General features: G+C 48.0%; 1 protein-coding gene and 1 pseudogene across 1 annotated transcript in view; one reads left to right on the top strand and one right to left on the bottom strand.

Moving 5' to 3' along the window:
• Positions 1–1838: 1838 nt before the first annotated feature.
• On the bottom strand, positions 1839–11152 carry LOC104676236 (annotated as a pseudogene).
• A 574-nt stretch (positions 11153–11726) lies between these two features.
• Positions 11727–13313, top strand: part of LOC104676237 (acetoacetyl-CoA synthetase-like) — a 33334-nt gene continuing 31747 nt past the window's right edge. The window contains 1 exon segment of the mRNA XM_030926681.1: positions 11727–11853. Within this exon segment, the coding sequence (XP_030782541.1) occupies positions 11727–11853 (127 nt within the window).

Here is a 13313-nt window from a genome sequence, read left to right as displayed (position 1 = left end):
TGACTTCTGCCCAAGCCTGTTTCTGCTTGCTTTTTTCGTAGGTTTATACCTGCCAGGTCCCTTGTACACCTCGGGCCCTCCACTACGCACTCTGGATCACCTGGCCTGTGACACAGAGTGCACTTATTGTTTCAAATCCTCATTTTACTTAATTTACGAATATTTTGTAAAGCCATTTCAATGACAAAATAGTCGTTTTACTACTTGAATATGGATCTTATTAATGTGTTTAAACAGTTGCGTATTTTCTTAATTTTGCTATAGCAACAAATGTTTCTGTTTAATTCTTTAACTTACTGTTCCCCCCTTTTTTTTTTGAGACGGACTCTTGCTCTGTGGCCCAGGCTGGAGCGCAGTGGCACGATCTTGGCTCACTGCAAGCTCCGCCTCCCGGGTTCACGCCATTCTCCTGCCTCAGCCTCCCAAGTAGCTGGGACTACAGGCATCCACCACCACGCCTGGCTAATTTTTTTTTTTTTTGTATTTTTAGTAGAGACGGGGTTTCATCATGTTCGCCAGGATGGTCTCGATCTCCTGACCTCGTGATCCACCCGCCTCAGCCTCCCAAAGTGCTGGGATTGCAGGCTTCAGCCATCGCACCCGCCTATTTTTTATACTTTATACAGAATCAGAAGTCTTTCTCTGGGGTTGGCGGCAGCGGGGAGGGAGGGACGCGTCGTACGTGTGCGGGGGGTTTGGAAACTTTGTGGCTTGGCCATGGATCTCATGGCCCGAGAACCTCACCTCACGTTTCATGGGCAAGATTGGCCCTTGTGGAGTTTGAGTCCAATCCAGAAGAAACAAGGAAGCCTGGGTCTCCTCCAAGTGTTACAGCAAGCTGGCCTGGGGTCCCCCCAAAGGCAGCCAGAGACAAGCCCAGAATCACCCAGTCTGCAGCAGTGTGCAAAGGTTTGGGGTCCCCCCAAAAGGCAGCCAGAGCCAAGCTCAGGGTCCCCCTAGCATCAGCAAGATCTACACCTTATACTATAAGACTCTGCGTATGCTTTATACAGAGTCTTACAAACAAACTCCTACAAGTGGAATAACTAGATCAAAGTGGATGCATTTGGAAAAAGCCTTTTTTTTTTTTGAACACATGACACATTTTGCTTGTTTACTATGTTTTCTCTCCATCAGAATGAAAGCTCTTTGAGGGGAGGGACTTCTGTCTATTGTCTGTATTCCCTGGTGACTCGAATTGTACCTGTATGCAACAGACACTCAGTAATATTTTTGTTGTAGACTGGCTAGACATGAGTTAGATCTTTGGTAATTCTGAGGAGTCTGGTTTGGGCAAGAGGGTACTAGGGAGAAACTGCTCCCTGCAGTCTCCCCATTTTCATCTTTCAGTGTTGGAAAGTCGGGAGGAGCTGGATTCCGTTTGCTCAGTGACCGAGCCAGTGGGGCGCAGAGGTGCCCAGAGCAGCTCTGAAAAAGTGTAGGGGAAGCTGGACTCCTGAGTGCCTGTCTTTGGGCCTGGGTTGGACCTAGCACACTGAGACAGGACATACACATCTTGGGGAGTCACCCACTAGTCGCCAGCTCCCTGAAGAACTGAAGAATATACTGTTCTTGGTCTGAAGGCACTTGGAGAAGGAGAGGAAGAAGGGAGGGGGCTGAATCTCTTCTCACCCCCATCTCTGCCAGATCCCAGGCCCCCTCTGGGCCTCTGTCCCACACAGACCTGCCTAAAAGACGTCAAAGGCCCAGGAGCCCTGGCCAGGGTGGGGTCACCATTTTGCAGCCATATGTTTGGAGTGCTGGCTCCAGCAGAGGCATCTGGCCAGTGACTTGAGGTGCTGTGTCTGGCCATGGAGGGCCTCTGGGCCGTCCTGAGCTCAGACCTTGGCTGCTGGCTGCTGAGACGGCTGCTTCTGCAGCAGGGTCAGGGTGTCCTGCTTCTCTGTGGAGCGCAGCTGCTGTGTCTTTGCCAGCTTGAGCTTGGTGGGGTTTTGGATCACTTGGACAATCTCTGCCTTCCATTGTTCTCCAGGTGATGTTTCAGGTTCTCGGCCCGGCGCTGTTTCTTCTCCTGGCAGTGCTTTTCCTTCTCCTCCTCCAGGTTAGGGGCAGAATCCTTGGCAAGCTTCCTTTCCTGCTGTTCCTTCATCTTCCACTGCCAGGACGTGTGCAGGGGCCTGTACTGAACCATCTGGGATAACTTTTTCTTGGAGTGGTCCTTCCACACCCACCCCAATTTGGGCTTCCCCTTCTGGATTACAGGAAACTCCTCCCCCTCCTCCTTCAACTTCTTGGATACTGGAGCCTGGGCTGAAGAATCTTTTCCCTTCTTTGCCCCATGGCCGCCCGTTACCTCTCTCCAGCCAGAGGCAGCTTGCTTGGCTCGTGCTGACCCCGGCAGGGAGCCAGGTGCCTTGGGTGTCAGCTCCTGTACTGGCCGTGAGGGCTCTGAACGTGGCACGTGCTGACTGGGGTAAGGCCCTGGTGATTCTGGGCCCGGGTATAGCTGCTGATGCCACCCACACCCCCTGAGGCAGCTCCTCTGGACTCTGGGCCTGCTCCAAGGCTAGTTCTCCCTGGCCCTGGGAACACTGTGGTGCCTCCTCACTTGGCTTTGGCTGACATGTGGGGGTTCAGGACTAGACTCCGGCTCTTTGAGGTGACTCCAGGTGTAGATCTTGCTGATGCTGAGGGGACCCTGAGCTTGGCTCTGGCTGCCTTTTGGGGGGACCCCAAACCTTTGCACACTGCTGCAGACTGGGTGATCCTGGGCTTGTCTCTGGCTGCCTTTGGGGGGACCTGAGGCCAGCTTGCTGCACACTTGGAGGAGACCCAGGCTTCCTTGTTTCTTCTGGGTTGGACTCGAACTCCACAAGGGCCAATCTCGCCCATGAAACTGAGGTGATGCTCTCCGGCCATGAGATCCATGGCCAAGCCACAAAGTTTCCAAACCCCTGCACACATACACTGTCCCCCTCCCTCCCCCAACCCCAGAGAAAGACTTCTGATTCCTAGTTCCAAAAGGCTCTCAGGGACTGAGCCTGGTGGCTCACGCCTGTAACCCAGCACTTTGGGAACTCAAGGTACGTGGATTGCTTGAGGATAGGAGTTCGAGACCAACCTAAGCAACATAGGGAGACCCTGCCTTTGCAAAAAAACAAATCCCCACCCCTCGAAAAACAAAACAAAACAAGATAAGAAACCTCTCCCAGGGCCACTACCCACTATCCTTCCTCCTCTGGCAGTTTATGGCAGTGCCAGTTTCCATGTGCCCCTGCCAGCCCTAGTGTTACCTATTTTTAAAACGTTTCGCTGTCTGAGAGGAAAGACATTATTCCATTGCTCTCGTTTGCCCATTAGCCCTGCGCACCCCCAGCCACCTCTGTGATTTGCCTGCTTGGGGACTGAATGTCACCAGCCTTAAGGTTCTCCTGTCACTGAGGCCAGCACGCACTGACCACAAGGAGGCACTGCTCCCCTGCCAACAACCTCTGGTCGCACCTGCTCTAGGACACTCAGCTGCGTTTCTGAGCCAAGGCTGCAAAGTTCCACGCCGGCTTTACAATTAGTAAAGGGCATCAGTACCCTGAGGCGGGAACTCAGGTTTTTAAGGCGTTTTTGTCGCTTCCAGCTCGGTTTCACCTGTGGTCACTTGGAGCCGGGGCGGGGAATCTGCAGCTTGCAGAGGGGACCACTGCGCCTCCTGCCTGAGGCGGGCTGGGGGGTCACGGTCCTCGCAGCGTTTAAGGTGAGTCTGGGACAGGACCCTACCACCCCCTCCAGATCTGCGGCATCCTCCAGGACCCCAGCGCAGGACGCGCTCCAGGAGCCTCGGTACTTCAGGGCCTCCAGCGGGCGCAGTCGGGGTGCCCGCCCGGCTCCTTTATCAGAAAGGGCAGCTGCGGAGCCCCCGCGTCTGCGGGATGTGGAGCGGGGTGGGATGTGGAGCGGGGAGGCTCCTGGATCACGTCATCCCTTGCTCCTCTGTTTGGCTCTACTGTTTGCCACCAGGCCTCAGACTTGGCCTATGGAGACTTGAACAAACACTAACAGTTACCAGCGTTGGGGGCCACGCCCCTCAGATAACTTGGGCGCCCCTTAAATTGTCTGCCTGAGAAAACTTGATGCTGCCAAAAAGATGTACTGTTTGTTCTGGCTGGCACCTGAGACAAGGTCTCTATCTCCCCTCCCTCTGGGAGGATGACAGTTTCCACATGGGGAGCATCACTGGGGCCAACAGCGCTCACGCCAACCCTTTGCAATTTGTCACTTTCCTGACTCTACTGAGCGCCCCCCTAACCCCTTCCCTATTCCCTCATTCTCCCTTTGAAACTCAGAGTTACCTCTACAAATCCAAGTTCAGTCCAGCTCAGGCCGGACTCTTCCCTAGTGCAGCGGTGGGTACTGATGAAAATCTTCCCTTACCCCTGTAATTGGAGCCCGATTTTGTTTCTCTTTGACAGGGTCGCATAGTGAGTGGTAAAGTCAGGATCCAACCCACTTCTGCCTGAATAGCTCCCCTCGCCCTCTTCAGACCAACTTCCAGTTTCCCCTTGACCCCCTCTCTCTCCCTTCAACCTATAAATCTTAGTTGCCAACTAGAATGGCTGTACCAGGTACTTACAGCAACAACAACAACTTATTGGAAAGAAAATTAGTTTTTTGTTGTACTTCGTGCTTTTTCTGCCATGTTTTACCCAAGATTTGTTTGCCCATCCTCTGATCCTCTATTAGGATATTAAAACAAAATCATATGCCTTTTTTGAGCAGTTTTAAGTTTATAGAAAAATTGAGCTGAAAGTACAGTTTCTACATACCCCTCCCCTCAGTTTTCTCTTTACGAACATCTTTCGTTAGTGTGGTACATATTCGAATTCCTGAGCCAGTATCAGTACATTATCATTCACCAAAGTCCTCCTTTATGTTAGGGTTTACTCCTTGGGTTGTAGATTTTATGGATTTTGACAGATGCATGATGACGTGTATCCACCATTACAGAATCATACAGGATGTTTCACTGCCCTAAAAATTCCTTATGCTGCCTAGTTTTGCCTTTTCCAGGATGTCATGTTTGGAGTGATTCAAGTAATTCTCCTGGCTCAGCCTCCCGAGTAGCTAGGATTACAGGCACCCACCACCATGGTCAGCTAACTTTATATAAATATAAATAAATATACATATTTATATCATGTTTTTAGACAGAGTTTCACTTTTGTTGCCCAGTGGGAGTGCAAAGGCATGATCTCGGCTCACTGCAACCTCCACCTTCCAGGTTCAAGTAATTGATTCTCCTTCCCTGACCTCCTGAGTAGCTGGGATTACAGGTGCTTGCCACCACTCCTAGCTGATTTTTGTTTTTTTAGTAAAGATGGGGTTTCACACCATGTTTGCCAGTCTGGTCTTGAACTCCTGATCTCAGGTGATCCAACTGCCTTGGCCTCCCAATGTGCTGGGATTACAGGCATGAGCCACCACGCCCAGCCAACTTTTTGTATTTTTAGTAGAGACGGGGTTTCACCATATTGCCCAGGCTGGTGTCGAACTTCTGACCTCAGGAGACCTGCCCACCTCAGCCTCCCAAAGTGCTGGGATTACAGGTGTCAGCCACTTTGCCCAGTCCAGCAATTGACTCTGTTGCCCAGGCTGGAGTGCAGTGGCACAATCTCAGTTCACTGCAACCTCCGCCTCCCGGGTTCAAGCAATTCTCCTGCCTCATCCTCCTGAGTAGCTGGTGGCCTTGCGTCTCACTCGCCACTGTAAAATGCAATTTGGTCAGAAATATAAACTGCTCCTGACTGGTTCTATCTTTCCACATGTTCCATCTCTTTTCCTGGTCTTGTTTTTGTAGGTTTTTGTTTGTTTTACTATATATGGTCACTACCAATCTTTTCTTTTTGCAATTATAACAAACTTCTGTAGGTGGTAAAGTCTCCAGTAGGATGGGAGCTCAGTCTTGACTGAATAAGAAGAGGAAGGAAACATTATCCAGGTGTCGTGGTGCGTGCCTGTAATCCGTAATCTTAGCTACTTGGGGTGGTGCCGAGATTGCACCACCACATTCCAGCCTGGATGACAGAGTGAGACTCCATCTCAGAAAAAAATGTATTTATATACGTATGTGTATATATATACCTATATATGTATATATACATAAATCTTCATGATCTTGGATTTTGCAATGTGTTCTTAGATACCACATCCAAACCAAGAGTGACACAAGAAAAAATAAGTTGGACTTCATCAAAATTAAAAACTTTTTTGCATCGAAGGGCATTATCAAGAAAGTTAAAAGACAAGTACTATGGTCTGAAGGGTTGTGTTTCTCCAAAATTGTTGAAATCTTCACCCCCAATGTGATAGTATTCAGAGGTGGAGTTTTGGGAAGGTGATTAAGTCATGATGGCTCTACGCTTATGAATGAGATTAGTTCCCTTATAGAAGAGGACCCAGAGAGCTTCCTTGCCCCTTCTGCTATGCAAGGTTACAATGAGAACACAGCCATCTGTGACGGAGCAGGTCCTCACCAGACACTGAATCTTCAAGTGCTTTGATCTTGGACTTCCCAACCTCTAGAACTGTGAGAAATAAATTCCTGTTGCTTATAAAGTGCCCAATCTATGGATTTTATTATAGCAATCCAGACAGACTAAAACAACTGCCTACAGCATGAGGAAAAATATTTGTCAAGTCATCTATCTGATGATAATCTGGTATCCAGAATATACAAAGAATACGTATGACTCAAAAACTGAAAGGCAAACAACCAAATTTTAAAACGGGCAAATAATTCGTATAGATATTAATATGCAGCATCACTAGTCATTATGGAAATACAAATCAAACAACAACGAGGTTACTATTTCACACCTACTAGGATAGAATCAAAATGAATATAAAATAACAAGTGGTAAATATGCGGAGAAATTGAAATCCTTTTACATTGCTAGTGAGAATGCAAAATGGTTCGGATGCTTATTCTCTTCTTTCTTTTAAGGATGTGTTCTTTACCATTCTATTCAATGCCTTACATATCTGCATATTTTCTTGGGCTGCCTACATGATATACAAATATTTGGATACAGACAGAAATATAAATCACTCATCTAAAAGCTTTTCAACCTGACACATAAATTCAGTTTACTTGAAAATGGAATGTTAAAAGTGTTACTGAACAACTTTTACTATGGTTCACATTTGTTAATATTTGCTAATATCCTAAAAACAAAAACAAAACTCCTCAAAATACTTCGGTTTTATAATGTAAACATCTGATGTCTAAATTAATCAATAAAATTTTGTGTTTTAAATAATTGTATTCTATTTTATTTTGGTGCGGTGTAATTTCATAATAGATTAAATACTAGCTGATGCTCGTCAGAAGTAAACTAGTGAATTATCATCCCATTAAGATAAACTTTGTTTCTGCTAAGAAACATCTTAATTTAAATGTAGGAATTTACTAAATCAAGTACTAAGTTTCTATTTCTCTTACTAAATGGAGGATATATGTAAAATTCAACTACATTCAATTATTCAATTTATTCTTTACTATCATGAGAATATAGACAGCATATTTTACACAGAGCATACAAAGCTTTATCTTCATTGAATTACAAGTAAAATATATGTATATATAATTTAGATATTAAATAACAGAATTTATTTATTTACCTGTGGGTGATGGAATGTGATTCCAGCAATCATTCCATGTACAATAACTGGTTGAAAATGGGACATGGGCCAGGCACGGTGGGTCACGCCTGTAATCCCAGCACTTTGGGAGGCTGAGGAGGGTGGATCATGAGGTCAGGAGTTCGAGACCAGGCTGGCCAAGATGATGAAACCCTGTCTCTACTAAAAATACAAAAATTAGCTGGACATGGTGGTGGATGCCTGTAATCCCAGCTACTTGGGAGGCTGAGGCAGGAGAATTGCTTCAACCCAGGAGGCAGAGGTTGCAGTGAGCCGAGGGCTACTGCACTCTAGCCTGGGTGACAGAGCGACACTCCGTCTCAGAAAAAAGAAAAGAAAAATGGGACATGAAGTAAACTTATATGATTAAAAGAAACTACATCAAGTGAATTCACTATAATGTCTCCAAGCAAGGCAAGATCACCCTCTTGAGATAAGAAATGAGAGGCTACTTATTTTGACCAAGTTAGCTCCACAATTTGGGGAACCAAGGGCTACATGGATACTTGTTTTGTTCCCCCACCCATCCCCACCACTACCAAAAAAATACTTGAGAACCCATTATTTCCCAATTCAAGCTTCTACTTTCATATAAAAGAAAAGTTGATACTCCAAAATCAACTTAAATTTTAATTAACCAAATACAATCTTCCTAAAGAGAAACAATTCACAAGAGTTAAGCCAAGAGAAAGATAGGGAATATGAAACAACAAAGAACATCAATAAACCAAAATTAAATGTTTGGGAAGATAACAAAATTGGCAAATGTTTACTTAGGCTAAGCAAGAAAAAAAGAGAAGGGAATCAAATTACTAAAATCAGCAATAAAAGAGAACTCATCACTGCCGGTATCACAAAATAAAAATGATTAAAAGAGAATGCAATGAAAATCTTATGCCAAAAAAATTAAGATAGCCTAGATAGAATGGATGAAGTCCTAGAAAGACACAAACTAAAACAGAGTAAAGGAGAAATATAAAATATAAATAGATCTATAGAAGGTTAAAAGATCAGATTGTAATTTTAAAAACTTTTAATAAAAATCCCATATCAGGCAGCTTCCCAGGTGAAGTGTATCAAACACTCTGAGAAATTAATATCAATTGTTCACTAACTGTTGCAGAAAATAAAAGGGTAGAGAACACTTCCCAATTCATTTTATAAAGCCAGGATTACTCTGACACCAAAACAATATCACAAAACAACATAGACCAGTATCTTTCATTATTTTATAAAATGAAATATACTCAACAAAACACCGCCAAATGAAATTCAGCAACACATATAATAGATTATGCACTACATGCAAATGTGCTTTACCCCAGGAATGCACCACTGATTTAATATTTGAAAAATCAATGGGTACAAACACATTAATAGAATAAAAGACAAAACTTTATGAGCATCTCAACAGAAATAAAGCATTTGAGAAAATCCGTATTTTTGCAAACCTTCTCTCCCTCCTGCTCACCTCCGTTCCTCTCTCATCATCCTCTTTTCCATCCACCCGAAAACATTTCCCCACTGTCTTTCTGCAAAACCTTCTCTTCCCCTGTTTTTCCCCTCCATCTACCCCCCCAATTTTTTTTCCCACCATTTTTCCTCACCGTCTTTTTGCAACGTCTTCTGCTCGCCATCCTCTTTTCCCTTCAGCACCAACCACTTTCTGTACTCCTCCATCTATCCCCAAACTATTTTCCCCTTCCTACCGCTCCAGTCGCACTGAAGTCTCTGTGGCCACCAGCTGCAGCTAGGCAAGCGGTGGTGCCAAAAGCTACAAGCCTCGAGCGTGTGGTGGTGGTTAGCCCTGGTCCTGGTCCTCTAAATTGGGCATGGAGAAGCTTGCGGAGCAGCCACAGAAGAGCCTGCGATAACCTGACTCCCCTTCAGCACCATTTATATACTGAGGTTATGCACATGAGGTTCCTGGACTACATGTTCTGATTGGATATGAGAAAAACCGGAGGCCTACTCTGATTGGACTTTATTATCATGTTCTGATTGGATGAAAGCAAGTCTTAGGACAACCAATCAGAGTATGAAAATAAAGTCCAATCAGAGAAGGCCTAGAGGTTTTCAGTCATCCAATCAGAACATGTAGTCTAGAAACCATGGGCATAATCCCATGTGCATGCTGGGAAGGCCTCACTTGGATTTAGGCTCTTTTGTATCAGCCTGCCTAGGTAGTCTGTTTCCGGCTTTGAGGACCAGGAGAGGGAGGAGCTCAGGCACCTGCTGCATGCTGGAGGCTGGAGCTTTGCGGCACCGTGGCTTGTCTCACTGCAGTTGGTGGTGGCGAGGGAGAATGCAGCATGCGGGAGCATATGAGGGCAGCCAGAGAGGTAGGAGGGTCGCCAGAGGAGTAATAGGGTGGTAGAAGGATGGCTGGAGCAGTAGAAAGGTGGCCAGCAGGAAAGCTGCTCCTGACCAGCTAGAGGACGAGAAGTGGGGGCCACCTGTGTATGCCAGAGGCTGGAGTCACCAACCACTGAGGCACATCTGACTGTCGGTGGTGGTGGCAATGAAGACTGCAGCTCAGTTTAGAGTGGAAGAAAGATGGCAGGGTAGGGGTAGATGCGCTGTCTGCGGCTGCACTGCTCACCTTGTGGAGGCGGGTTTGGTGTGCTGTTGGGTCTGCACTGCCTGCTGCGGGAGGCTGGCGGTGCTGTCCGGCTTTGCATTGCTGGCAGTGGCGTGGGGGTTGGCTGTACTATTGGGGCCTACGCTGCCCAAGGTTGGGGGTGGTTGGAGGTAGGTTGTGTGCGCTATTGTGCACTGCTGGTGGCGCCGAGGGTGGGTTAGGGGAGCTATCAGCTGCTGCAATGCCCAAGGCAGAGGGTCGGTTGGGTGAGCTATCCGGGGCTGCAATGCCAGCCAACAGTCGGGGGCGGTTTAGGGGAGCAGTCGGGTGCTGCACTGCTGGGAGAGGAGGGGGAAGGTGGGGGGCGGTTGGTTGGGTGCACTATCCCGGGAGTTCAGTCCCCACAATGGGAGCAGGTTGGGGGCGCTATCCGTGGCTGTGCTGCCTGGGGGTGGGGGAAGCGGGGGCCAGGGGCAAGAGCGGGTTGGGGGCGCCATTGGGTGCTGCAGTGCCCGTGGCGGGGACGGGTTGTGGACACTATCAGGTGCTACACTGCAAGTGGTAGAGTGGTGGTTTGGTGGCGCTGCCAGGGTTACACTGCCCACGCCTGGCTCTGGGTGTGTTGTGGGTGCAGTCCGAGGGCTACATTGCTGGCACTAGGGGCCAGGTTGGGGCACTATTGGACGGGGGAGGGGGGCTGCACTGCTGCCACTGGCAGCAGGTTGTGGAGGTGGCCACTATAGCGGTGGCCTCCAAGGAAGGGGCCCTTCTACTCTTCCCAGTGTCAAGGCTCTGGAGGGTGAGCAGCTCCTGCTCATGTTGGAGCGCTGTAGGCATACAGAGTTTTTGTGGCAATTCTCTGAGCATTGCAGGGCCCTCACACCTACTGGTTCTCCGGCCCTTGCCCTCTTGCTCCATATTGCGGAGACCATCCAGAACCCCCGAGGATGGGGTAGTGGGCACGGCAGGGACTCAGGGCCCCCTGGTGGAGGAGTCAGGAATGGGAACTGGTACTTGGGTGGGGAGGACTGACTAGGTCTGAGTTTCTGCTGTTCCTGCTCCCCAAGGAGCGCCAGGCACTGTGATGTCTCCAGTCCCCACCCCAGGTCAGGAGGCCAGCTTGGGTCAGGAGGAGAAGGTTGGACTTCGGAGGGTGAGTGTGAGTATGTTCTCTGAAACCAGCCCCTGCTACCCAGTGGCCAGCATGACAAGGTGAGGCTCTAACGCTGCCGCTTTCTGCATCCTGTTTTAGGGTTTAGGTTTTACGGTTTTCTTGCTTTGCCCGTACGGGCGCTCCGAGCCAGGCTGGAGGAAGAGGTGAAGTAGTCATCTATGGTGAGCTGGAGGTTGGAGTTTGCAGATGGCACAGCTCTGTGGCTCGCCTCCTGTGGTTGTGGTAGTGATGTGGCAATGGAGACTGCAGCTCAACAGGAGTGGTAGGAGGGCGCCTGTGTTGGCCAGGTGGTAGGAGCCTTGTAGGGTGGGCGGGTGGATGGAAGATGACAGCAGCAGCAGCGCTGGTTATGTTGGTGTCGGTGCTAATGATGGCAGCAGCAGCAAGTCTGGGGCCCGGGAAGGGGGAGTAGGAGCACTTTGGGGCCTAGCCCGGCGTGGCATGGGTAAGAAGCTACCAGTTCTGTACCACAGCCCTCGGTGATAGGTGGAGGAGTAGCCAGAGCAAGGAGGAGTCCTCCCTTTTCTCCAGTCTCTGGAGGGTGCCCTCCTCCTGCTGGTGCCTGAGCCAGGTGTGAGTGGCAGCGTTGCCTCATTCTTAACAAAATTTAGGGGGTGACTATTTGTGTATGTTTTTGCTGGTTTTTTGTTCTGATAGTCTTGGATTTTTTAAATTTCATGAATCGGGGAGGGGAAAAAAGGTAGCATAACAGGCCTTCTAATTCTTGCACCAGTTCTTTTTCCTTTTTTGCAGTCTAATCTTATCATCATCATCGTGTTCCTCTTCATTTTTTTATGCTGCTGCTTTTATTTCTTGTTTTTATGCTTGTTTCTCATCCTCCTCTTCTTGTTTCCTTTATCCTAAGCAATGAATGGCCTTAACAAACCAAGACTGAGTTAAAAACTACTTGTCACTGTGTTGTATTTTTAAAATAATCAGTCCCTTACTTTGGAGCCGGTAGAGAGAGAGATTGAGAGGGTGCAAGTCACCTCCGGAAGGCTGGGATTTGTTTTTACTGGGAAGAAAATAATGTTCTTTGTTATCACAAGCCTGTGTGACACCAGCAGCTCCTCCTTGCCCCACTCTCACAAACCAGCACCCAGACTGGTGAGTCCAAACACAGATGCACACACACATATACACACATACTACCTTCATGTGCACACATGTTCTCTCCTGTGCACACATAGATTCTAACATGCTTATATACTCAAGCTACACATTCACATGTGTACACACATAAGTACATTAACACATACACACTTGAGTGTGCATGCACACACATGTGTGTGCATGCACATCCATACAGGCATACATACACTCACATACACACATTAACATTTCCTGTTTAACATTTTCTGTTTGCCCCTGGTGAAACTGAGGGCCAGATATTGCCCAACCATTGTGATGTCGTCAGTAGGCAAACTGGGGGGAGTTTGGTCACAGCCATGGTGCCAAGTTTTGAACTTAGCCTCTGAGGTGATCCTGGATCCATGGACCTTCCCAATGTCCCTCTGCTGCCTCCACATACCCCATCCTCAACACCAGCCCACCGCGGAGGGTCGGGGGCTGTGTGCAAGTGGACATTATTGTAGATGCCTCTGTAATGAGGACATGCAGGAGGAATAAAGAATTTCTGTGTTAAACACTCAGCCTTCCTCTGCCCTTTAGCAAAAATTCCAAGGAGAAGAGAGTGATGACAGGAGACAGAAATATGAGTGAGAAACAGAAAGAATGGACAAGATGATAAGAAGGCTGAACAAAGGAAAGAGCAAGCTAAGATGAGAAAAAGCGGCCGGGCGCGGTGGCTCAAGCCTGTAATCCCAGCACTTTGGGAGGCCGAGATGGGTGGATCACAAGGTCAGGAGATCGAGACCATCCTGGCTAACACGCTGAAACCCCGTC

This window comes from Rhinopithecus roxellana, chromosome 3 (genome assembly GCF_007565055.1).
Source record: "Rhinopithecus roxellana isolate Shanxi Qingling chromosome 3, ASM756505v1, whole genome shotgun sequence".
Classification (NCBI taxonomy): Eukaryota; Metazoa; Chordata; class Mammalia; order Primates; family Cercopithecidae; genus Rhinopithecus; species Rhinopithecus roxellana.
Note: the sequence above shows the minus strand (reverse complement) of the source record. Positions and strands in the feature narration are given on the sequence as shown.